Here is a 27,119-nt window from a genome sequence, read left to right on the forward strand (position 1 = left end):
AACCCAAGTCAACAAGGTTGGCAGGAGAAACAAGGATAGTCCAACTGCCCATAATGCTAGGTTGAAGACTGTTGCCACTAAGGGTGGCTTTTCAGAAACGGTCACGGAGGAACTCAGTGAATGGATATTTCTGCCTGGGTTTTAAGGGAAAAATTGTTGAATTTAACTGTCTCATTTTGGTGCACAGTTGCACGGCAGTGTGCAGTGCTGTGTGATGTGTAAACAAGAAGAAACCTGCTCAGATGCAGGGCCTAAATACCAGAAGCTAAAATTTGAAAAAAACTCAAACAAAATTCAAAAGGACCAATGAAGATGCTTATTCCAAGCCATAGACTGGCCTCCCTTTACCAGGCAGGTGCCAGTTAAACACAATTCTCTCACAAAAGTGCAGATAGGCCCCTTCCAATCAAAGATGGCCTGGAAAACATGCTCAGAACAAACAAAGCACTATAAACAGTTCCAGAAGCAGCAGGCTTGGATCTGGACTGTGCTACACCTGCTAGCTACCCTAGTTTCAGTGAGAAACACTAAAGAATATTTAACACAGCAGAAAAATAGCAGTGAGGCACTGAAAAAATATTTAAAATAGCAGAAAATCAGCCAGGAGGGTCTAAAGAATGATTTAAGCAGTTAACAGATACTTTAATTACTAATGATAAGGTTGGTATTATGTTGACCATTAAGAAACCAAGACTAGCGACTTTCTTTGGAATTCCAAAGATTCATAAAAGTACAACTGACCCTCCATATAGGCCAATTGTGTCAGGGAAGAGGTCTAAAACATATGCTATTGCATCTTTTTTGGACCATACACGTAAACATATTCCTGATCAGTACGAGCATATGTTGAAGGATTCTTGGGATTTTTTTACGTGGTTTGACACTACAGTCTTATGAAGGTGAGGTGTACTTTTTAACCATTGATGTGGTTGACTTATTCACCTGTATTCCAACTGATGAGGGTTTAGATTACTTTTGGCTACTTTTGAAGGACAGAAAGTATACCTTGAGCTTTGATATTGACCTGTTGATAGAACTAATGAGAATGTGTTGGAAAACAATTTTGTGTATTTTGAGGGGGAAACTTTCAAGCAGGTTAGAGGCGTAACTATGGGGGCAGCTTGTGCCCCCATCTACGCTAACCTTGTCCTTTTACAATGGGAGTTGCAGCACTTGTTCCTTTCAGATTTTTACAACAACAACGTTAAATTATACCGACGCTTCTTGGACAATTTGTTTATTATTTGGGAAGGACCAGCGAACACTGTTGTGGAGTTTGTTGAGTTTTTAAATTCCACCACTGGATTTTTAAAATTTACATTTAATTTTGACCAGGGTGGAATTGATTATTTAGATGTGAGGTTAGACAAAACTAATGGGGGATTAAAATCAAGAATTTATAGGAAGAACACTTTCAGTAATTCCTACCTCCCCTATAATAGTGATCGCCCTTGGAAACAAAAAAGGAGTATAGTCAAGAGCCAAATGGTCAGTGTGGCCAGGATGACATCAGAGTGGGATGATTTTTTAGTGGAAATTGATTTTATTACTGATTTGTTTAGTTTAAGGGGTTATCCTGATAGGTTAATAAAGGAAGTATCGGTAGAAATTATGGTGGTGGTGCAACTAGAGTTTCTCCTATTTTGGGGAAACCATTGGAAATTGTAAAAGGTCATGAAATAGATAGTGAACAAGCTTTGAAAAGAGCTATGGTTCTTCAACACAGTAACAGTACAAGGGAAGTTAAGGACCTCATTCAGAGAAATTGGAAGATGTTAAAGCACAACAAGGACTGTAGGTGATCATCCTAACTTTGTTAATAAAACAGGAACAAATCTGAAAAAGGTGTTCAAAAGTAACAATTATAGATGTACAACTACTTTGGATAAGGGAACTAGTAGGTGTGGTAGGTGTGGGTATTGTAGATTCATTTTGGACGAAGTATCTATCACCTTAAAAAAATATGGCAACAATAGGATTTATTTAAAGAAGGGTAACTGTCATACTAAGGGTATTGTGTACTTAGCCCTGTGTAGAGACTGTCCTAATTTCTACATAGGGAAGTCAGAGAGAGCGTTGAACAAACACATTTATGAACATTTATACAACATAAAAAAAGGGAATATTAATAATGCATTAAGTAAACATTTACAAGCCTAAACACACTGGCTTTTGTTTTGGGATTCTTGAACAAGTACCTATTGACCCTAAAGGGGGAGATTGGGAGAATTGGCTATGCTGTAGGGAGACCTATTGGCAAATTAGATTGAACGCCACCCACCCCCCGGGACTAAATGAGCATATTTCTATTAAGCCTTATTTGATTAAAAAAGCAGAAGATTTATCAAAATAATTATTTAAAAGAACCACTGAAACAATTATTAAAGTAATATTTTGATTGTATTGTTTTACATCATTTTAAAGTATTTTAAATTTTTGATACCCTTTTCTTTTTCTTTTTTAGATAGAACTGTTATTTTGTGTTAGTTTATACTACTTTAATTTAAAGTTTTATCAAGTTCATTAATGTTTGGTAAACAAAGTGAATTTATGTGTGTTTTTAAACTTGACAGTTGTAAAAATGTGCGTGGTTACTTTAAATTTAGGTCAGACTGGTTTTGGCGCCTTTTTTCAAAATGAAGTTATTTAAAGATGGCTGATTGAACAGTTACACTGTTTTTATACTTGAAAAAGCCCTACAATTGAGTTCGGGTGAAAGCGCTTCTGGAATTTATACAATAAATATTTTATGGACTTGCAACCTGTGTGCTGACATGATCGTTTTATTGGATTAGTGGTTTTGTTTCTACAATCTTTTTCCACTTGTTTTTTATTTATATAGATACTTTAATTAAGAACTGCTTGGTAAGAAAACCAGAGCAGGCAGAACAGATACCTTTAAAGCAGTGAAAAAATGCCAGTAAATACTTAACAAACAATGAAACCAACAAAAAAGCTTGCTAAACAGTGGAAATAGCAATAAAATTTGATTTTACAGGCACAGTGTTGCAGGTAATTGCAGTATAACAGTGTAGTTTAGTACACAGTAAATATATACAGTATAAACCTAGGCCTCAGGCAATAAAAAAGTGCAGTAAATAGTATAAATAAACAATAAACAGGTAACTTATGTTTTTTGGAAACTCAAAACCCGCTAGTCATCTGGTATCTCAGCTCAGAGCTGTGGGTGGTAGCCCTCCTCAATTTAGCTCAGTAGGAACAAGCAGAAACCTGCTCAGATACAGGGCCTAAATGCCAGAAGCTAAAACTTAAAAAAAAACTCTTAACAAAATTCAAAAGGACCAATGAGGATGCTTATTCCAAGCCCTAGACAAGCCTCACTTTACCAGTCAGGTGCCAATCAAACACAATTCTCTCACAAAAGTGCAGACAGGACCCTTCCAATCCCTTGGAAAATGTGCTCAGAACAAACAAACCACTATAAACAGTTCCAGAAGCAGCAGGCATGGATCTGGACTATGCTACAGATACTAGCTACCTTAGTTTCAGTGGGAAGCACTAGAGAATATTCTAATACAGCAGAAAAATAGCAGTGACACACTGAAAAATCATTTAAAACAGCAGAAAATCACCCAGGAGCCTCTAAAGAGTGATTTACACATTTAACAGATTGGTTAATTAAGTACTGCTTGGTGGGAAAACCAGGCCAGGCAGAACACATAACTTTAAATCAGGGGAAAGAAATATGAGTAAATGCTTAAACAGTGGAAGCAACAAAAGACATTGCTAAACAGTGAAAACAGCAATAAAATGTGATTTTGCAGGCAGAGTGTAGCAGGCAACTGCAGTACAACAGTGTAGTTTAGTACACAATAAATAAATCCTTTCTGGCGCAGTGAATGGCTGTAATCCCAAGCCTTGCAACTTTACATGGACACTGCTGGCAGTTCTAAAATGGGGGAATTTTGCCAGAGAAGATGATTTGCAACCCATTGGCCTGATTCCTGGCCATAAGAGTGAAAAAAAGATCTGTTGACTAATCAGAAGATTATATTTTATTCTAATAACCAGGCTTTGATTCGGGTCCTCAACAAGAAAACTTCAAAATCCCACTGGCTTTAATTAGTCATTATAGTTCTAGTACTGCATAAACTGCATATCAGTTTATGTCGTTTAGAGGTAAGTGCATTCTAAGGAAAGCAAATAAAATAGCAGATATTCTCTCTTGTTTAAAAATGCCACTATATTGCAGCCTGGTTTGAGATATGAGTGAAGAACCCACTTCAATCCCTGCCTGTGTATGGCTGATTGGCAAGGACTGATACAAGTGTTGTTCTGTAATTTGTGGGAGTGTAGTACAACAAAGCCATATGGGACACCTTTTTAGCTTTTCATAGGTTCTGTGATCAGCTGCCCATTCAGGAGGGTGCCTAGTCCTGCTCTTTAGTTGCTTATCATGTTATTTTCAGGTGCTTGAGACATGATACAGGGGCTACCTTTCAGATACATTTGGCACCTCCCAGTCTTAGAATGAAATTATTAGCCTTCCTTTTCTTTATGTTTTCAGTAAGGAGTCAGGCATATATTCATTATTTGAATGTTTATAGCTGTATGTTTATTTAATATTTTGTACCATGCTATTGGTGCTATAGATGAATTAATGGTTAGATTATATGTATAATATCTATACCTATATATATATATATATATATATATATATATATATATATATATATATATATATATATATATATATATATATATTAATAATAACATGGAAGATAAGGGAGAGGTTAAACATATGCAGCACAATAGTGGCTACACTGGCACTACATGGGCAGGAAAGGGGATATCAGTTTGGGCAGTTGTGGGACAGTCTTCCCACTGAATTCCTGGGCGAAGAAGTATCTGGTGGAGAGGAAGTGGTATATCACTCTGTTCAACAGTCAGTGGACGGGTGTGCCTATGGACACTAGTACTGATAAGCAAGTCAGGTGGTAGCTGAGATTGCTACTTGGCCTGGGCCATTTAGCTGCAGTTTTATGTTACTGGCAGAGTGTTGCACTACTAACTGATGTTTTGAAGTCACAAAATCAGTTCTGGTTCTACTGGCCATATGTGTCAAGTGTTTTATTGCAAAAGGGTAGTGACAGCAATGCTACTGTAATCCAGATTAATGTCTGCTACTATCCTTTAGAGCTTATTTCAGAATCTGGAAAGAATTTAACTGACTCAGTAAATAGCAGAGTTTAAGCTGATAAGGAATTTATAAAAGTAGGATTTATTATCATTTGTCAATCATCTAATACAGCAAAAATGTTTACTATTATTATTTGTTTACAGTTAAGAGACAAGTTATGAGAATTAATGGTTATTGTGTAACTTAATTGCTCCAGTTGTAATTAAGGAAAATATTATTTACCACAGACACGTGGGCTTTGTTTCTTGCATAAAGATAACAGCCACACCCTTCATGGATGATCAGATCACCTTGATTACTACTGACAAATTTACAGACCGGGCATAATGATTTTAGCTCGATATACAGCAAGACCTCCTGGCACACTTTCTTTTATTTATTGTAAAACACAGTGCATATTCTTAAGAGTTTATTGCTTTTACTGTTATCTAGAGAACATAGATGTATTGTCACATGGTCGTGTTTCACTGAACTACTGCAAAGTCTGTAAATTAAACTCATAAATCTCACAGCAAAACTCTTTTGGTCCATCTTACTATTTTTTTTTTGCTATTAAAATCAACAAATGCTACAGCAGCTACTGCCATTTAATGTATTTTACCTAATAAGATGCCACAAGTTAAAAAGATTCGAAATGAAAGATGACTTCCAATTTGTAGTTCATTGCATCCATACAGAAAGGTACCAGGAATCTCTGTCATTAAACATGCATTCTGTTATCACTCATAATTAACCTTTATCCTGCCCTCCTCCCTTCCTTCCTGGTCATTCTGTCTCTTATAACTGATTTGTCCCTAACCTTAACCTTGCCTACTTCCCATGAAAGCACTTTACCATGTTTTGTATCAGACATTGCTTCCTAACCCTTTTGCTGAATAGGTTCTGTGTCTTGGGTAGCTCTGAGCACATCTACTTACTGTAGAGCCTGAAGAAAGGCTTGAATGGTGACATGTTTTTCTGTTATCTCTTAAAATCCTGCCTCTCAGAACCTTAAGTGACCAACTCTAAACGTGCATTTCTGTTGCTCTTGCTCACTGCCATTGCTAAGTCCAGTCAACATTTAAATAATCGCAACTCACACTAATACAGAAAGCAAGAATTAATATAATTCTTGTATAGTTCTTGTTATCTTTAAATAATTACTGCTGATAAAGTATTATTGCGCCTGACTTGAAGTGACTTCTACATTCTTAGCAGGATTGCAAAACATGGATATTAGAAGTACAAACCCTTCAAAAACTTGTGCTGTCTGGTCAGTGTTTAAAATTAAACAGGCATGGTAATGTCTTAAGATGGCTACTATACACAGACACAGCCCGGTAGAATAACTTCCTGTCAGACATGATGACTTCAGCAGCAACTCAGCATCCACTGTGCTCAGTTCATTTAACAGCTGAAAAAATAAAAAATATAGTCAGTTTACAGCTTAGATAATTATCTACTATTGTAAACATTATTGAAAAATACTTAAAGTGAAGGCTTTGCTTTAAAAACTAGGCACTGCTTATAAAGCAAAACACATTAAAGCTTTAGCAATTGCACTCATGCCAGATTATGACCACAATTTATTTTTATGGCTATCATTTTTTATTAAATGTAAAACAATATACTGTTATTTTACTAACATGCATACGGTGGTATCTATAGTAACTATGTTTGCTTAACTGCATAGTGATTAACCACATTTCATATCAAATGTTTCCAAGGTAACTGATGACATGATGGCACAGACTGTTTCTAAACTAGCTAATCTTTTCAGTAATTTAATATATATTTAAACAAACTGATTACCTTTCATAAAATGATCTCGTGATTGCTGCCGTGCAAGCTTAGATCTGCATAAATTCATGCAATGGTTGTTTAAATTATTGTTATTTCTACTTAGGCAATATGTATCTCGTTTATAATGCAGATGACAATTTACATCTTTCAGCGCAGAATATTAATACTTATCATGCCTCCATAGTTTCTATACTTTGTGTTACCCGAACTAAGACATTATTTAGGCTGATAGGTTTTTATAAGCTGATTATCTCAGCTGTTTTGTTGTCATATGCGGAGAGGAAAATATGACAAAATATTCAACAAATTTTTACTGACTTGGGAAAAAGCCTTCATTGTGGCATGGAATTCCCTATACATCCTAACTGTTATGATGATGTGAAACAAATCAGCACTTATTTTGACAAACCAAATAAGACAAATTATCTCTTGTTGATCAAAGGGTATAATCAAGGTATATTTGTGTGGCAGAGCATAAGGATTTCAGTCAGTAGTTGAGGCAGCCTTTGACTCACCTACATGACAATTAAGTCATCTGCATGATAATTTCTGAAAATGAGGTAGTGAGCACTTACATGATCACCAGCATTTCTACAGCTGAAGGGGGGTCACTGAGGTGAACAGGTGACTTTATCATCAACCGAATGAATTGTAATGGATGCTTGTGATTCTTTGTGGAAGGGATCGCTGTTTGCCTGACTGGAAACATTTTAATTGAATTTAAGCATGAAGTGAAACAGGGGATTCATCAGTCACCTCCCTGATCACATACTCCATGATTCCAAATATTTAGGAGTATAGCAAAGGCTAAAGTGAAGTGAGGGTTCGACCTAGCACGTAGGGCCCTAAAGAAAAATAACTCCTGTGTTTTTTTCCTGACAGTAGTTAAGATAACAGTAATTATCTGTCAGCATATATATAATGATCAGTTTACAGCTGATGAAATCATATGTAAACCAGAAAATAACCTTAAATACTTCATTCTTAGCAAATAGATTACTTTTTACTTAACAGGTACCTGTTATAACAAAATGCTATAATCTGCAGATTTAACTGTGAAAATTAAGATATTGCCATTTAGTTGACCTTGTAATTGACAAAATTACCAAATGTTAATTGAAGACATACAAACATAAATATCTATCTAGCATCACTGGCTGTTCTTAGTACACAGGTAATGGCCGCTGGTTACAAAATTCAACTCATCACAAGTTCATAGGTACATACTAAGCTAGCTGCCCTCATGGGCCATTTTAAGCCTAGCCAGTTCCCCTTTTTGGGCTTAAATTAACCTGAACAATTTGGTTAGAGACTGTCCTTTCCCATCCCACGGTTGATAAGTAAATATTACCCATAATGAGAATAACTAGGATCATACCATAAATAATTTGAGGAGACCCATGCATGAGATAAAGCATTTCATAGTCATACATTGATAGATTGTTACTAGGCTAGTGACCTGGAGGCCCTTCTAACTATAGCCATGTTTTCTGGAAAGAATAATGATGTCCTGTATATGAATACGACATTGAGAGCAAGGCATTTATAAGCTACCTCTGTCCATAAAGGTCATGAGTGTAAGGTCTGCTGTAAATTTCCTATTCCCAATTTACTGTTGTAGGTTGCGCTTAAGCTAAGTAATAGATGAGCTCCATTTCACATCGATGGTGAGCCTGTTCCATTGGAGGGGCAGTGTCTGGGATACATATCTGTTTCTCCAGCGTGTTCTGTTTATTATCCCAGGCTGTTTGGAATTTGGTATACACATTCTGCATCAAAATCAAATTGCATGACTCCCTGCAAAAATAAAGGGAAACAGAAGAGTGGAACAGAAGCTAGGATTCCTATCTCGCAATGCTTGAATCTGTAGTTATGTTCTTGGCCGACATGCCCTGTGTGCAGAATTTGTACATTCTCTATATGTCAGTGCGGATTTTCAGGGGGTGATCCTTCTGTGTCGCACATTCCATAGACATACTATGGGTTATCAAAGAATCCCCAAATATGTCTAGAGCAGTACATGCCAAGGATGAGTAAGGAAGTTAGCATACATCTCAACTGTTCAGATTTTTGCGGAATGTCCAGATTTTGGCATCATATTTTTGGTCTGTTCCTCATATAATTTGTGGTTTTCTGGCAAATCACTGAGGAATGAAATCACTAAATAATGACAGACATTTGAGATTCAGACTTCATGTCCTTCAGAAAATATACGCTAACATAAACCCTGTTATTCTAGCAATTTTCTAAGTTTAAAAGAGCAATATTTATAGTCTGTCCCTGTTTTTGGGCCTTTGTCCAGATATCCTGCACCGAGAAATCGAGAAGTATGTGAGTGTGTGTGTGTGTGTGTGCGTGTGTGTGTGTGTGTGTGTGTGTGTGTGTGTGTGTGTGAGTGTGTGTGTGTGTGTGTGTGTGTGTGTGTGTGTGTGTGTGTGTGTGTGTGTGTGTGTGTGTGTGTTTGTGTGTCTATATATATATATATATATATATATATATATATATATATATTTATACTAGTATTAATAGTTGAGCCACACAAAGGTCAAAGTGTTTAAAACTGACATAGTTAAATTCGACAAAAAAGACATCAATATACTTTAGGGTATGCTTCAAAGTTAATCCTTGGAATTGCAAACGAAAATAGTGTTTTTTTGCAGGTGGGGCAAGTCACCCTGCACACCTTATGTGGATGCTGCACCCCCTCATCCCTGCTAATTATATATACTAACTTTGACACCACACAATCCACAGAAATGGCATATCTCCCTACCCCAGGACTATTGATTTAGTATTTCTCTCAACCAGCTGTATATGTTGATCAAAACTGGTCGACAATTCAGGCATTAACATAAGTGAAATTTCCAAGCACAAGACAAGTCGTAGTCAGTAGAACAGGGTCTTTGGATAAAAAATAGAAACACAATGCCCACAAAAACATCAAATAGACCACTCAATGGCTGGAGATATTATTAAGATTTCAACATGTTTATTTGGTGAGTGCTTTCGTGGTGTAGATACACCACTTCATCAGACCTGTAAATAACAAATTATCATGCTCATATATATTTGCAGTAATTAAAAAACAACCAGTCACAGGTAAAAAATCATTAACTCAAACAATCCATGCTTAAAAAGACAGCGCATCACTACTACAGAATAAAAAACACTTTCATAAAAAGCATCATAAAAGATATTATGTAATGCACTCATGTAGTTCATAAAAACATAAACTGCTTTATTCTCATTAATAAATTTTCATTAATAGATTTTGTGTGTGTATATCTGAAAATAATTTCTTCTTAACTCAAGTGTAGACAATTAGGTTTCTTATTTCTTAGATACTGAAAAAATGCCAGCACAAATAGTATATATCAGCAACACTAAGGTAAAACTTCAGTGTTTTAATACATATCGAACAATTCAATAATCCAGACCGGTTTCAGCCTAACATGGCTTTCCTCAGTGAAACAAGAAAAGTACAAACAGGAAATGATGCACAAATGCAGGTTTAAATAAGGTCCATAGACCAACGAGGTGCTTCCAAAGGATTTTAGGCATGCCCATAATACAGCCTGAAAGAAAAACTGGAAGGAAAAATACAAACTAGAAAATAAAAAATAACAAGTAAAAAATAGATGATCCAAATAGCAAATATGGTAATAAAACATAAGTATGATAATACATTCAATATTGGATATATTAATTGGTTATAAATGATCATTTAAACCAAGAGAAAATAGTGCCCCTAGCTTGATAATCCAGTATTTCTCTTTTTGGTTGAGAATGGAATGCCATCCCTGTTTGTTGGATCTGTCACTCAAAATTCTATCTACAATACAAAATTGAAATCTAGCAGTATGATGTTGTGTGTAGTGCCTGAACAGAGCGTTGGTTTCTCTTTTGGTTCGAATGTCACTACGATGTTCCGACATGTGTAATCTCAACCCCCGTGATGTCTTACCCACATAAAATGAACCACATGTGCAAGTCGCAAGATATACCACCCAATCACTATTACAGTTGCCAAAAAATTTCATGTTAAAAATCCTCAGTGTTTTTACTGGAAAATTGTTTAGATGTGAATATAAATGGACATGATGAACAATGGCCACATTGATAAGTGCCGCAAAGTTTGTAACCAGTCATCGTAAGTTGTAGATGTATAATGCCACCTGAACCCATCCTCTTATAATGTGAAAAAAATGAACTTAGCGTTCTCTCTCTATGGCAACCATATTGACAAGTGTTACCGACTAAGGAGGCAATATCCTCATTGGCAGTGAGGATGTTCCAATGTTTCATTGTGGTATTTCTAATCAAATTGATGTTACACCCATAGGTAGTAATAAACCGTAATCCTCCATCCTGTGCATCCCTATTTCTGTCACAATATTTGAGAAGGGAGGTTCTGGTGGAATTAGTTGCAAAGTGACGTGCCAACTGAATGTCAGGCTCCTTGTATCCCCTGGTTCTAAATCTGTTGGTTAGATCTTGTTGTGATTCTTTAAAGTCATTTTCTGCGGAACAAATCCTGCGTATCCTGAGGAACTGGGATTTGGGTATATTCCGGATGATGTAGCTAGGGTGCATACTAGTTGCATGTAATAAAGTATTGTATTGCGGGTATTTACGGAATGTTTTGCTTTGTAAAGTACCATCTGGGTTCCTGATGACGGTCACATCCAAAAAGTTGATTTGATTTTGGTGATAAGTTGAAGTAAATTCAATACCCCATTTGTTATGGTTGAGATATGACACAAATTCAGCCAAATATTCTTCATCGGAATGCCAAACTAACCAACAATCATCAAGATAATGTCGCCAAATATCCAGTTCCTCAAGATAGATGTTATGTGTTTGATCATAAATGAGTTGCTCCTCAATGTAGCCCATGAATAAGTCCGCATATATAGGAGAAAAAGAGGCTCCATAGCGGTATCCTTCAACTGCCAATAGCATTCACCTTGAAAATAGAAAACATTTTTATTCAAAACTTTTGAATATTTCCAAAATTGTCTTGACAGAAGATCAAAAGAAAGTGTTAAATAAAGGTTTAAACTTTGTTCCAGGGTTTTTTGTGGATGAATTTCATATTGTCATATTGGACTCAGTTCATATTTTTGAAAGCAGATTAATGAGACAGAAACTGGGTAAGCTACGGAGGGACATAAATGATTTTAAGGTGGGCCATGCATTTGTATGGCCTAGAAACCACACAGTGGAGTTGGCGGGGGCCCATACTACCTTAAAACAACAGGACAACACAAGTGATGTAATGACAATGACTGTTTCCACCAGCAATGAAGCACCTATAGAGGAATGCCTTGGGGCTAAATGTAAAGTTTATGCTCCACCTCTTACTACAGACGCTGAAGTAGTTAATGACGTCTGGAGTTCAAATAAGAAAAGCTCACTTGAGAAAATCTTTAATAGGAATGTTCTTTTAAAACTGATGTTTAAAAATGAGTCAGACTTTGATAATGTCAGATAAAGGAAACCCAGTACGTTTGTACCACCGGGCAATACTACTATGGATGTTTTTTCACAATTGTGTGAGGCAGAATTATTTGAGAAGTTGGATGATAGTAGAAAAAGTAATTTTTGCAATATGAATAAGCAAGAAAGTGTGGCCTTAAGAAGCCTACAAATGAACCAAAGCATTGTGATAAAACCTGTGGACAAAGGTGGCCCAATAGTGATCATGGACAGTGATTATTATATACAGACCATGCAAGGTGTGTTATGTGACAATAATGTATATAAATTAATTAGTCCAGCAGAGCTTAGAAAATTAATTGTGAATGTTGAACATACTATATATGACATGTTTTTGAACAACATTATAGATTTAGACTTATACAACTATTTTAAAGTATCTAAACCTTTGACACCAGTTATAAATGGAATACCCAAAATTCACAAGAATCCAGTTACATCCTCTCTGAGATCCATTGTTTCCAGAAGGCATTGGGTAACAGAACCTCTATCACTGTTTGTGGAGAAGAACCTAAGGCCTGTGGTTGACAAGAATAAGTGCATTCTCAAAGATTCGAGACAATTTTTACAGGATTTGTTTAACTATAATAAGGATGTTGATTTACAGAAAGGAACAATCTTGTTGGTCAAATTAGATGTACGTTCTTTGTTCATGTGCATACCTAATGAGCAAGGTGTTGATCTGATCCATGAATATCTAATATCTGATAGAACCTATGAAGGTAAATATGTAGATTTGTTATGCCAGCTTATGATGCTTATTTTGGAAAACAATGTTATGATGTTTGACCATGATATATTTTTACAGAAAGAAGGCTTAGCTATGGACAGTTCCAGTGCCAATAGCTATGCCAACTTGGTCATGGCCAGTTGGGAAAATCACTATGTGTTATCACAAAACAGATGGAATAAGGTGATCTTCTACAAATGTTTTGTAGATGACCTGTTTCTGCTATGGAAGGGAAACACAACTGAGTTAGAAAGCTTCTGTGAATTTATCAATGACCCGACTACTTTTCTTGCATTTGAGGTGAATTCCTCTTATAATGAGATGAATTTTCTTTTTTTATGTGTATACTGGGACAGTACTGGAAAATTATCTACCAAGATGTATAGGAAAGATTGTCATAGGAATCACCTTTTGCATAGAAGCAGTATGCATCCTAGGCATATCTTCACAAATGTAGTCAAAGGCCAGACCCTAAGGGCCTCTAGGCTTACCGAAGAGGATGAAGTTTTTGATGTTGAGTTGACTGATCTGGAACAGAGGTTTGTGGAGATTGGGTATACTGATTTCACCACCTGTAAGATATTGTCCAATGGAGTGGACCTCAGATATAATGTTGGGAAGCCATATTATTCAGAGGAGAGGGCTTCATCTACATTCAGCTTGAGTTGTAAGAAGAAAAGGATGAACAATTATGTAGGTATGCCAACTGAATTCTTGGGTGATGTACATGTAGTTATTGATATTATTAGAAAGTATTGGTCTGTTTTAATGCAAGACCCAGAAATACATCCCACTGCAGATGACAAGCCCTGATTTTCTTTCAAGAATAGGAAGTCACTCAGACAATTTCTATGTTACCCCAAGAAAAGAAGAGACACAGATGATCCGAGTGGCAAAAAAGGCACTAATCCCTGTTATAATTGTAATCAATGTAAGTACATTGACACTAAATTTGTGCATCCAGATTTTCAAAAAGAGTTTGTTTTTAAGGTTAGAGCAAGTTGCAACAGCATGAATATTGTTAATTTAGCTGTATGCAACACATGCTCTTCCTTTTATGTTGGTAAGACAAACAGAAAACTCAGATATAGGATTAGGGAACATATGTTAAAAATCAGGAATGGTGACTGCACCAATCACATACTTTTAGGTTTCTAGTAATCAAAATGGTTCACAAAAGTGAAAGAGGGGGTGATATAGTGACTGTAACAGAGACAACAGAAAGTAGATGGACAGTGAGACTCAGGGCAGATAAAGGGAAGGGTCTAAATGACAGGGTACCTCTCAAACCTTTGGTTAAGTCCAGACCATTGGTTAAGAAATAAGAAACCTAATTGTCTACACTTGAGTAAAGAAGATATACACACACAAAATCTATTAATGAAAATTTATTAATGAGAATAAAGCAGTTTATGTTTTTATGAACTACATGAGTGCATTGCACAATATCTTTTATGATGCTTTTTATGAAACTGTTTTTTATTCTGTAGTAGTGATGTGCTGTCTTTTTAAGCATGGATTGTATGAGTTAATGATTTTTTACCTGTGACTGGTTGTTTTGTAATTACTGCAAATATATATGAGCAGGATAATTTGTTATTTACAGGTCTGATGAAGTGGTGTATCTACAACACGAAAGCACTCACCAAATAAACGTGTTGGAATCTTAATAATATCTCCAGCCATTGAGTGGTCTATTAGATGTTTTTGTGGACATAAGTGAAATCTGATCTATGCTAGCCAACCCATATTTATAGATAAATAGACAAATAGAAAGATTTAAATGGGTTGATATCTCTGAGAGTGCTATTTTTGATTCCAAAGCGTTACTGAGGAAGGCCTGAAAAAGTGTCTCGAATATATATAACTGAAATAGTAATCTGCAACTAGCAAAATATGGATATAATTAAACATCTTTGTTAACTCAAATCTGGAAATATCTTTTCAGGTTTGCTGTATCATACAAAACATAACCTGAAATCAAAAAAAAAAAAAAAAAACACTTAGAACAACATCTGTAGTTGGAGAACTTTGCTCTCCACGTCTTTTTACATATATATCACAAATCATGGTCACTCAACTGTGAGATAAGAACTATCTCCATCAAAAGCACTCAACAGACTTGCAAAAACAGTGGGACTGCTGTGAATAATGCAACTCTATGACTTTTCAATTAACTTCAGGAAAAAAAAACAATGCAATCAAAAGACAATAGCAAACGCACCTCTAATGATTATAGGACAACCACACAATTAATTATCTGAATGAAAAAGAAAAAAGGAAATGAAAGGTTCATCCTAGACATACTAACAGAATTTGTAAAATAGTCATCAAAAAATAAAATTTTGAGGTAGATGATGAAAAAAGTAGTTGATCCAGGACTATGGAGTGAATGCTATCCAGTTTCCCCAACTAACCCTTATATGCTGAGTACTGCTCTCTAAAATTAATGACGGAGCTTTGTAGATGTATGTACCTCTCAAACAAGAAATCTTGACAAAGCCTGATAAAATGGGGGGACAAAGGCCCATAAATAAGGACACATTTTAAATATTGCTCTTATGAACTTAGAAAGTTGCTAGAACAACAGGATTTGTGTTAACATATATTTTCTGAAGGATATGAAGTCTGAAATTTAAATGCATATCATTATTTAATGACTAATCCTTAGATCATTCCAGTGATTTATCAAAAACATACCATTTTTATGAGGAGCAGACCAAAACTATGTGGCAAAAATCTGGACATTATGCAAAAAACTTTACAGTTGAGAGGTATGTACATGTACCAACATAGGGATTTGCCTGAAGAAACTCTGACGGGGTGAAAGTTCGCATCTTTTGTTTTTACTTAATAAACCATGATTTAAACAAGCAATTACCATCTCGGTCCTGTTTTCCTTCTTTTAATAAGAATGTAAAGGGATCTTTGGCTCTTACAACAGTCTATTTTAATAATGTGCATGCTGATATCATTCCTGTACAACTAGTTTTCCACTTATTTGGGTTGTTCTTCCTTAAGGAAAGTGTTTACTACCCTTATAGCTGAGAAACTACATTTCCTTGATAGTAGGTTTCATTGCGTATATGTAAATATGCTGATACCATGCATGATTATTTGTTTGAATATTTAAATGCTTAAACCTGTGCATATTGCACATTGAAACAAGATAAAAGTATCATTTAAAAATTCTTCTAAAAACTGTACCAGTGCTAGTCTTTTGCTTAGGCTTCTCCTGTTTCTTTCTGTTTACCTATACTCTGATATCAGTCCTTGATAGGGAAGGCAATCTTTAGTTTGCAGATCAAATAAATCTTGGCTTTTTCCCATTCTGTTACTTTCCCTTTCTAATTATTTGCTCCCATTACCTTGGTTCTTTTGCCAGTTTTCTCCAGTAAATTCCAGTCCCTTCTTGCCTATTGTCTGTACCCCTAATTTTGGTCATCACTATGAACAGAATTTTCTTTCTCCATTCCCATGTTGGATTCGTTCTTAGAATACTTTCTGCTACTTTATGAATATAATATTCTGTATGGTTATTCTTATTCTCCTTAAGGATCTGTATCTAAAATCCCAGTCTCTCCATGTTTTTCAAGCTTCCTCTGTTTTTGTCATCATCACTTTCAACTTTGAATTATAATTTTCTGTTTGCAATATATAGGAGCCTTAAAGCTCTGAAATACCCCTTCAAATCAGGTAATCCAAAACCACCTTGTTCTACTGGAATAATCTGCTTATCTCACTTGACTCTTACTTTCTTCCCCTCCCAGATAAAATACTTCAGCTTTTTATTAATTGCTATCCATAACTTCACATACAGCTTATAAAAATATGCCTGACCCATGTATAAAACTAAAAGAACTAAAAACATTTTAACTGCTTGTATCTTGTTATCCATATCCATAAAACAGAGTTTCCATTTCTCAGTTTTTGTATTATCTTTTGTTTAGTCTCTTCTCACATATCCTTACCTATCACAGAACACTCCTTTTTAATCCATACTTATATAACCTATTCATTGTATCGTGTCCTCATAAATATGGATATTCTTGAAGCAGTTAGTGTGTGGGTACATAGTTTATAGCTATTGCCTCTGTTTTAGCTTCATTGATTTTATATCCCAAAAAGAACTGTATCAGAATGTTCCACAACGTCGATATGTCCTTTTCTGGTTTTATCAGGCATAAAATACTATCATCTGCAAATAAAGCCAGCTTTTCTCATCTACTATACCAGTTATATCCTTGAATTTCTGAGTCCCTTATTTTCTTTGCCAGTGGTTCTGCATATAATTCAAATAACAAAGGGGAAAGAAGACACTCCTGCTTGGTTCCCCTGCTCAAACAGAAATTACCAGAGAGGAACTCACTCCCTTTAATTTTCACCTCGAATCCCTCATATATCCTCCTAATCAACTGTATAATTTTATCAGGGAATGCAAATGCTTCTATTGCCCTTCTCATAAAATCCCAGCTCTGCTGAATGCTTTCTCTGCATAAAGACCCACCAACAACAGCATATTGTCTTACATTCTGCTTCCCTCAAGACATCATTGTTCTGCTAATATTGTCGAATGTTTGACTCACCTCCAAAAAACACATTGATCCATATCTATCGCTAGAAAAGAAGCTGCTTTAAAAAAGGAATAATTAAAAGAACATATAAAATATTGCATGATAACTATTAAAATCAATCAGAGGAGGTTGGAAGGGATTGGGAAGAGAGACTGGATAAGCAATTCAGAAAAAAAAACAATCGGTATATATATATATATATATATATATATATATATATATATATATATATATCTTTATAAAATCTCCCAAATATGCAAAAATTCTAGACGATTTACGATCTTTGCTTTGGAAGTGTTTACGTAGGTATTTTTAAACCCCAAGTAGACTCCAAACATTTTTTTCCTCAGGTAGATAGCAAATGTTGGAGGTGTGATGGTGAAGAAAGGTATAATTTCAACATATTTTCAGGGAGTGTAATGAGTTGGGAGACTTTAAAAATTCCCTGCAGATTACTCTATCAGAAATGCTGAGTGTGCAAAATTTTATAACTAAGGAAATTATATTTTTGAGCTATGATACAGAATAACAATTGCCTAGACATAATAAGGCCTTGCTGAGTCTAATTATGGTGTCTACCAAAAAATTACTTTCTAGAAAATGGAAATCAAAGTCTAAACCAACTCTACAAGAAATAGTGAATATAGCAACACAGATAAAACAACCAGAAATGGGATCGTTAGAAAAGGGTAGGAGCAAATTATATAGAAAAAATGGGAATTGTGGAAGTAATACATGTAGAATAATGTTTTGAAGGAGGAATGAGGTGTAAAAGAAGCCAGGATTTAAATGAGCTATGTAATATTTGACTGACAATGACTGGTTCGATTATAAGCGATCTATATTTTCTGTGACTAAAAACATGTCAGTTTTTAGTTTTCATTTATATAAATGTATGATTGCATATGTCAAAAGTGATTATTTAAGAAAGATGTTTCTTATTTAAAAAACAGTATAATTTAAAAATTGCAGATTTACAAACTATCAGTATTGCAAAAAGTAACAAATCATGCAACTAAAATAAGTCATTAAATGTGAAAGAATACGCCCTCCATTGTAAAGAGCAAAAAAAACTTTTTTATTAAAACAAGAGAATTTTAGAGAACTTGTGCAGAAACCTCAGCATGGCAATCCCAAGTCAGAATGCAGATGATTCCAACAGTCTGTGCAAGATAAGCAAAACACATTCTGCCAGATAACTTAATAACAGTTGTCGGTCTGTTCCCTTATGACCTAAGGATCATTGCCAGTACTACGGCACTAGAACTATTTTAGCTCAGCAGAACCCAGGCTTGGCAAGGTCTACAAAAGGCATCAGCAGAACCCAGGCTTGGCAGGGTCTACAAAGGCATCAGCAGAACCTAGGCTTGACAGGGTCTACAAAGGCATCAGCAGAACCCAGGCTTGACAGGGTCTACAAAGGCATCAGCAGAACCCAGCCTTGTCAGGATCTACAAAGGCATCAGCAGAACCTAGGCTTGACAGGGTCTACAAAGGCAGTGTGTTGCATAATCATGGTGCCCTAAAGTTTAAAATCCAAATGTAAAATCCTGAACAATTACAGCATGTCCCAGTCTGCTTTTTACCAGGCATAGCTAGAGGGCACTGCTATAGTCTAAGGAAATAACATTATGGCACTAATCACAGTTATCATAATTACAAGGACTAATTAGATAACGAGATCCTGTTTGTGGTAATGTTAATAAGGTGGTATCTTTTGGCAGGTGATACCAGGTTATTAAGTTTGTGTCTGTCAGCAAAGAGCACCCCCAGATCAAATGGTAAAAACAAATGTCATTCCATTCCTCCATTTTATAATCAAAGAAGATGCGGAGGAAAACATGATAATGACATGAATCAGCATTACATCTGTGTTTGCTCACTTGAGAATCAATCACCTATATTTCTTCCAGTAAATAATGGAATCTACATAGTCTTTAATGGTCAAAGTCTAGTACTAACTTTTGAGAAAAGAAATAAAACCTAATATCGTTATCATAAGACTGGTAGCAAATACTTCTCTCTGGTAGGACTTCCACTACTCCATTAACAGAAATGGTAACAAAACAGAGCCAAGAGCCACCCCACATTTTGACAGACATCTAATGGAGGAGTTTAACCTTAAGACTATTTGCCATGTGTGGCATGAGAGAAAAGAGAAAAAGTATTAAAGAACAATTCTTTGTGTCCCAGGAACTCAATCTAAATACCAGGTACAGGGTTGAAGGGAACTTGGGGATTAAGGATTAAAAGCAATATAATATTTGATCTTGCACCATCGGGATGTCACTTTTAACCTTAATTAACTTATTGTTGTACTGATACCTAAAGCGAGGCTGGCATTGACCAAAGTGGTCAGGAGATGTCAAATAAGAAAATGCCTGCTCATGTGGACAGTGGCTCACTGGCATTTCTAGATGAAGAAATGTTTTCTCAAGAATGCAAGATCATCATGTACAGGTTAAAAACTATGGCACAAATCTCAAGGATGAACATATGACTGAAAAATTAATTATACAAGCCCCACTTTACTAGAAGCAAGCATGAAACCACACTCATGATTGCACAAATGTTAATACAATAACAATCAGCACAGTAAAAGTCTGGGTGAGATTTCATTAGATGAATCACTCAGCACCAGGGTATATATCATGCAGGAAAGACTGCCCAGATGTTGGCAACTTCATCTGAAAAGCTATGTTGTACCTTTGTAAAAGGAAGCAAAACAAAAACAAAAAGAGCAGCAGAACCAGTTGTGCCCAGCAGAGTGCTGAGACGATTTAATAGAGCAGAAATCTCACTAAAAAAAATGCCTTCTTTTATGAGATTTTTATTCAGTGTGCTAAACAGAGACTATCCAAATGAAAGCAACTACAACAAAGCTGAAGATATAGTCAACCTGCTGACTGATAAACTCATCTCCAGCTTCACCCCAGCTTCACCCCTCCATCTCCATTTGTGATCTCATAAGAAATACCAGAAACTGGTATGTATTATGCAGGACCATGTTTGGAAGGTGCTATCTAAGGCCAAAAATACTGCATCAGTTATTCCTGACAAAATCTCTGTATGTATCTTGAATAGCATGAACCATGATCTATGGAGGATGGCATAAGTGAGAGCTTTCCAATGACCCAGATAATTACTGACTCCTAAGTCTGACCAGCCTGTATTGTAAAGACATAGAAAGGTGTATCATGGAATTAGTCAATAAGGACAGATAAAACCTCCAAACACTGGAATCATCACAGTTCGGCTTCATCAAAGGCAGGTCATGCTTACTCAAACGGGTGGATGTCCTCAAAAAGTTATCAAAGTAATGGACGAAGGTAAGAAGGTACTCGTCAGCTATCTAGATCTAGCTAAAGCTTTGACACAATCCCCCCACTAAGACATAGTGGAGAATCTCACCAAACTAGGAAAATACCCACATATTACCTGTTGGATTGCCAACTGGCTCACAGAAAGGACAGAAGAAATTAAGGTAGGGGCACTGCCTCCACAAAAAAAAACAAACAAAAAAAACAATCACCAGTGAGACAAGTTAACATGTTTTATGACCTCTCCTGTTTGGCATCTTCTTCTCAGAAATAAAAGCAAACACCAAGGATTTCTGGCTTACCAAGTTTGCAGATGATTACAAGATAGGAGTGGTTATCAAGCCTTCAAATGTCTCTGCCATGCTGCAGGAAGGTGTGTCCAAACAAATAACTGGTGCCATAGTCATGGACAAAAAATAAATGCCAAAAAGTGCATTATTCTATCTCTAGGGAAATCTAATACTGTGGGAACCAATCATATTGATAATACACCCCTAACAGCTAACACAGTGGTTCAGGTCTTAGAAACATATGTGGACAGCAATCTACCATTTGACCAATATGTACCCACTGCAGTTAGAAAATTCTTCTGTACTGCACAGCAGAGGGTAGCTTCTAGTTTCAAAGATATCACTGTCATCTTCCAGCTAGCATGCATCAGATCAATAATCAAGTATAATGCCCTATATGGCATTTATCTGGAAAAGCACATAAAACAACTTGAACACCCTTAGAGGATTCTCACTAAGAGAATATACAGCCTAAAATATCTGTCATCCACAGTCCATCTTAAAGTGCTGTCATTACACTTGTTTTGTTACTGACTGCTGATATGGAACCTGTGTCTGGCATATCCCACCCAATACTGGTGTACCTACTACATATCTATAAGTCAAGTGGTACTAGAAATTCTCAATCCAGAAACCTGAAATCTTTCTGCAACATAAACAGAACCATATGTAGCGAAAGTTTTGAAACATGAGGACAATAAATCTAAGATGACTTCCCTGATTAATTTAGCAGAAGCATATCAGCATCAAGCAGGAATGGAAATCAAACCAGAAGTAGATAAAATCAGGCAACAACTGAATGTGCCAAAAAACAAAAGAAAGAATATAAGGTGAAGGATCAGATGAAAAGGCAAGAAATGTGGAAAATGCATAAATGTAGTTGTAGGTATAGAAAACTCTTGCAACAACCTCATATTGATCAGAATTGAACACAGGAATGGTTAAGGAGAGGTGAATTCAAACCAAAAGGAGAAAGATTAATATTGGCGGCTCAAGATAGTGGGCTACGTACACGCTGGTTTACAGAGTCCATTGAACATGTGGGAGAAACAGACAAATGAGGGTTTGGTAAAAACAAACTGGAAACAGTCGCACACCTTGTTGCTGGTTGTGACATACTAATGGCAGAAGGACTATATACTGAAAGGCACAATAACGTGACAAGACTGTCGCACTGGGGATTGTGCAAACATTATGGTTTTGAAGTGGCTGAAAAGTACTGGAAAAATGAGCCACAAAGCATCATAGAAAAGTATGAAGTCTACATCACATGGGATCATCCATTACCAACAATTCAAAAGATAAATGCTAGAAAACTGGATATAGTGGTTCAGGAAAAGAAGACAAGTGTAGCATTGATCACTGGAATCACCACACCCAATGACTGCAGAGTACTGCGCACAAAGAGACACAAAGTTATAAAATATCAAGCTCTGCAAGCAGAAACAAGAACACTGTGGAAGAAAGATACCCAAATAGTTCCAATAGTTGTAGGAGCAACAGGGTCTTATGAAAAAAGAGTCTAAAATCTTATTTAGATATGTTACCAGAACATATAACTCCATATAAACTGCAGAAGGAGTCATTACTGGGCACATTGCGGGTGCTGCCAAGAGCACTTTTGGCTGACATCATAGAGTGAGACAATACTAATTTCATGAACTTTAATCATACTTTGACTTAGGAATGGAGTCCATTACCATCATGGTGTTAGAAACCCAAACAATTTGGAGAAATAAAAAAAGGACAGTTATTGTACTTTGACTTAGGAATTGGGTCCATTCCCATCATGGTATTAGAAACCCAAAAGATTTGGAGAAATAAAAAAAGGACAGGTACATGTGTCAGAGGATACTATTCTCTGGAACATACTTCCTGTCCTTGTAAAATAAAGTTCATCCCTGTCTCTATTCAAGAGCAATTTGGATTTATGGATGTGCAATAGGAAATTGACTCCAGAGCTTCACCCTGTACCACTAATTGGTAGGGGTAGCACCTAAATCTCTCAATTCCCCAGAAGAGTCCACTATACAGTATGACTGTAGTAGCAATCACACTATTATGAACAGTATATAAGTACAGAGTTGGGAAAATGACAGGATAACTTTTAATACCAAATGGGGGTAAATGGCTAGGCTCAAAATTGCCCACAACAGCAGACCACCTAGCACTTGCCTATAAATAAATCTATGAACCTATAATAGTGTTATTAAGTTCCTTGCTGGCATATTTTAGTGTAGTCATGTAGTAGGGGGATGGAAATTTCTTAAAACTTTTCATTATTTTCCTTAATTTCTGACAGAATTTATTTATACAGGAGTTTAAAAGGGGGTCTATTCCTGAATGTATCATTATATTTAGGACAAATGGATAACAACATTTCTGTGTAGCTGTTCAGGTGCAGATAAAATCTGGAGGTGAATGTAGAAGCCCTTTCAGATGAGTCTACTTGTATGAGAATTTGGGGAATTTTGCAAATTCAAACGTGAAGCAGATTTTCCCAAGGAAAAGTCCCTAACAATGGTGTCATTTGTTGATTGGGTAGTACATCTTGGCTTGACAGAGAAGATAACCAATCAGTGGTCAGATTTAACCAGGGCTGAGTAGATTCAGGGTGGATACAGGAGAAGACTAGGTTGGTAAGGACAAGGATATTCGTGCATCTAGTAGGCAGTTTTACAATTTGGTCCGGTGCATTGGTGTTAACCAAGTCCAGGAAATGTTGAGCACAACTATTTTTGGAGATGTAAATCAGCCAATCAATGCTTGAGTAATCATAAAGTCCCCTGGCAAGAAAGTATCCAGTTTGATATCTGTTGCTTCAATGGTGTTAAGGTAATTTCCATTATCTTTGGGGGACATTAATGGGGATCAGTAGTTAGCAATAAATTAATAATTTGATTTGATAAAGGTGATTTGGGTCTCCAGGGGCTCCAAATGAGGGTCATAGGTAATTTGCTATGAAATAATTGTGTTTCTAGCAAATGCAGATAATTGTCCCACAGTTCCCCAAGAGTCTAAAGGCTTAATAGCTGCTAAAATATGTCTCAGTAACTACAAAAATATGTGTGATTGAAGTTGCAGGTAGGCTTCAAGTTCTAACATCTTACTGCTTAACACCTACCACTGAGAAGTGCTGACAAAATGTCTGAATTTGAGTGAAGTCTGATGTTCAGAAATGTCCAGAAGGAGTACTTTCTAAAATAATGGCACTATGGGAACCCCAAATGCTTTAACCAGTGTGTAGGTGCTCTGGAATGAGAGGTGTAATCCATCCCTGGTAAAGCAGGAGGTCTTATCTACCATCTCATCCCAGATTAACACATACTTGATCCCCACAGAAACATACCAGTTACACAGTCAACTGTTAAATCCAATTATCTTGCATTAGTATCTGGGCATCATTATTGATGAGGGTAAGATTCAAGACAATTCCAGTGTCTTTCCTGCCTCTAACCTTTGCAGAGTAAGATCCATCATGTTTCTCTGCTCTCTCTCTCTCACATAGGATCATAGGATCACAGGTGATTACTAGGCTATTGACCCAGAGGTCATTTTCATCCCAGTAGTAATGCTAGTCAATTCCAAGATTGGATTTAGTGATGACTTTCATGTCCAGGAGGTTGTGGGTGCTATCTCTAGAAGAATTTACAGTGCCCCAGCCACTCATCCAGGTTCCCCTTGAGCAGTGTCATAGAGGTGCTTTCTTTCATATGGTTTGACGTGAGCCATCACTGGGTAATAGTCATATATTTCTGGCTTAAGAGTACTTAGACCCCTTGTAATATCACAAATCCCGGCACTGGACAAGCAGCTTACCATTACCTGGTTCTTTCCCAGTCTGCTTTGTGCGGAGTTATCATGACTAAAACATTTCCTTGTGTGGAATCAACCTTTATGGACATTATGGACTTAAGCTTGTTTACTGATGAATCTTGGGTTGCTGGTTGTAATATTTCTTTACTTGCAAGACTGGTTTAAATTCTATTTCTTAGATTTATACTATACTGAAACAGAGCTTCACACCACACCCATTCTCTGCCTGTCGATTCTTCCATAAAATACATTTTCATTTTTCCATCCTTTATGTCATATACATTTTAGCCATTACTACACCTATGTCAAATTTACACTAGCTATTTGCATAAACCTCACTCTGCCAAGTTTTTGCTCACTTGTTCAGCATTCTGAAATCCTATGCTCATCGGCAATTCCATCCTCAACTGCTGCATCTATATTTATGTCATCAGCAAATATACTGATTCCATTCTCTAGTCCCTCAGTTATGTCTGGGATGCAGAGAGGTTTATCAAATTCTCTGTTTTTTATCTTGTCCTCCAATCTCTCACATATAGCTGAGGCTTTTAACCATTCATTCATTCTTTGATTATCCACCTAATCCAATTCTGGGTCATGAGGAAGCTAGAATCCATTCTGGAACTCTGGGATTGCAAGCCAGCAGAACTAAGACTGAACAGAAACCCAAGACATTACAAAATGCATATAAATACATATAAGTATATCCACACACACACACACACACACACACACACACACACACACACACACGTGCACATGTGCGCACACATGCACATTCTTTATGATGCAAACACACCTATGGCAATTCACAGGACTGACAGCTTATCTACAGTATGTTACTGGAATTTGACTAAAAACTGGACAACCAGATAAAAGTCCATGATGGTGCTGGGAGGATGTTCAGATTCTGTGAAGAAGGCACCATTGCAGAGAACTGAGCTCTACATTAGGTGACTTTCAGATACAGTGATGATGTAAGGCAAGCTGAACATGCAGACAGAAGGGATGATGGTATGGTGTTCCTGACTGAATAAGATCAATTTAAACATGTATGTGGTGCTATAAGTTCTTTGCACTAAGCATGGATTATCACAGCATAACAACCAGAAATGCCAACTTAATATACATTGTTCTGACTTTCATTACAGTTAGCTGAAATATTGTGGAAATAGAAGTGTCAGCAACAATATATAATACTGCTTTTCACATACAATTATTTATTGATGTTAAAGGTTAAAACACCTGCTGATTAATTATGACATGCACAATCCAAAGCATATCTGTATCACAGCAACTTGAAGTAGCTTAGAATTTCACATTTTTCCATGGTGCTTTAATAAATTCAGAATCGTTGCTTCACATTCCTTGTGCTACCAAGAACAAATAAAGAATAATATTAATACCTGAATAGCAAATTCTATCAGTCCATTGATGTTAAGGGCAAACTCCAACAAATCAAAGACAAGTTGAATATGCTGACACAGGGGAAGATGGCATGATGATCCTGATGCAAAGCTTGTTATCTGTTCGAGTATATTTGCAGCCATCTGTAATGAAAAAATGAGACATTAAAACTTTTATTTAATTTTTACCTCTACATCTCAGTATGTGCGTTTCTTCAGCATTTACTTGCTCATACCAGGACTCTGTCCTAAAACAGTTGTAGTATCAAGCACAAGCCATGCTTTCTCTTTATTTTTATTATTTTAGTTCTTTATTTTTTGCAATGAAAAATTTCAAAAATTTTAAAGTTTAAAACAGTCAGATGTATTTTCCCTCTGCCTCCATTGCCGTTGTGTCACTTAAACAGGTAGCACTCCCAGACTGAGACTGAAAAAGGTCCATGGAGATCATTGCTATGCCCCAGTTAACAAACACGAATAAAATAAAATATAAAATAAATTATTCATGCAACGGTACCGTGCATGTGAGATTGGAATATTG

The 27,119-nt window shown here is 36.2% G+C and overlaps 1 protein-coding gene across 1 annotated transcript in view; it reads right to left on the reverse strand.

Moving 5' to 3' along the window:
• The window catches only part of MED12L (mediator complex subunit 12L), a 919,119-nt gene that overhangs the window by 870,155 nt on the left and 21,845 nt on the right, over positions 1–27,119 (reverse strand). Inside the window, exons 3-4 of the mRNA XM_044070851.1 lie at positions 26,579–26,722; positions 6,391–6,554 (exon numbers count right to left, since the gene is read on the reverse strand). Of these exons, the coding sequence (XP_043926786.1) occupies positions 6,391–6,554; positions 26,579–26,722 (308 nt within the window). The remainder of the gene's footprint in view (positions 1–6,390; positions 6,555–26,578; positions 26,723–27,119) is intronic.

This window comes from Protopterus annectens, chromosome 4.part1 (genome assembly GCF_019279795.1).
Source record: "Protopterus annectens isolate FY-2018-M chromosome 4.part1, PAN1.0, whole genome shotgun sequence".
In the NCBI taxonomy this organism is placed as follows: Eukaryota; Metazoa; Chordata; order Ceratodontiformes; family Protopteridae; genus Protopterus; species Protopterus annectens.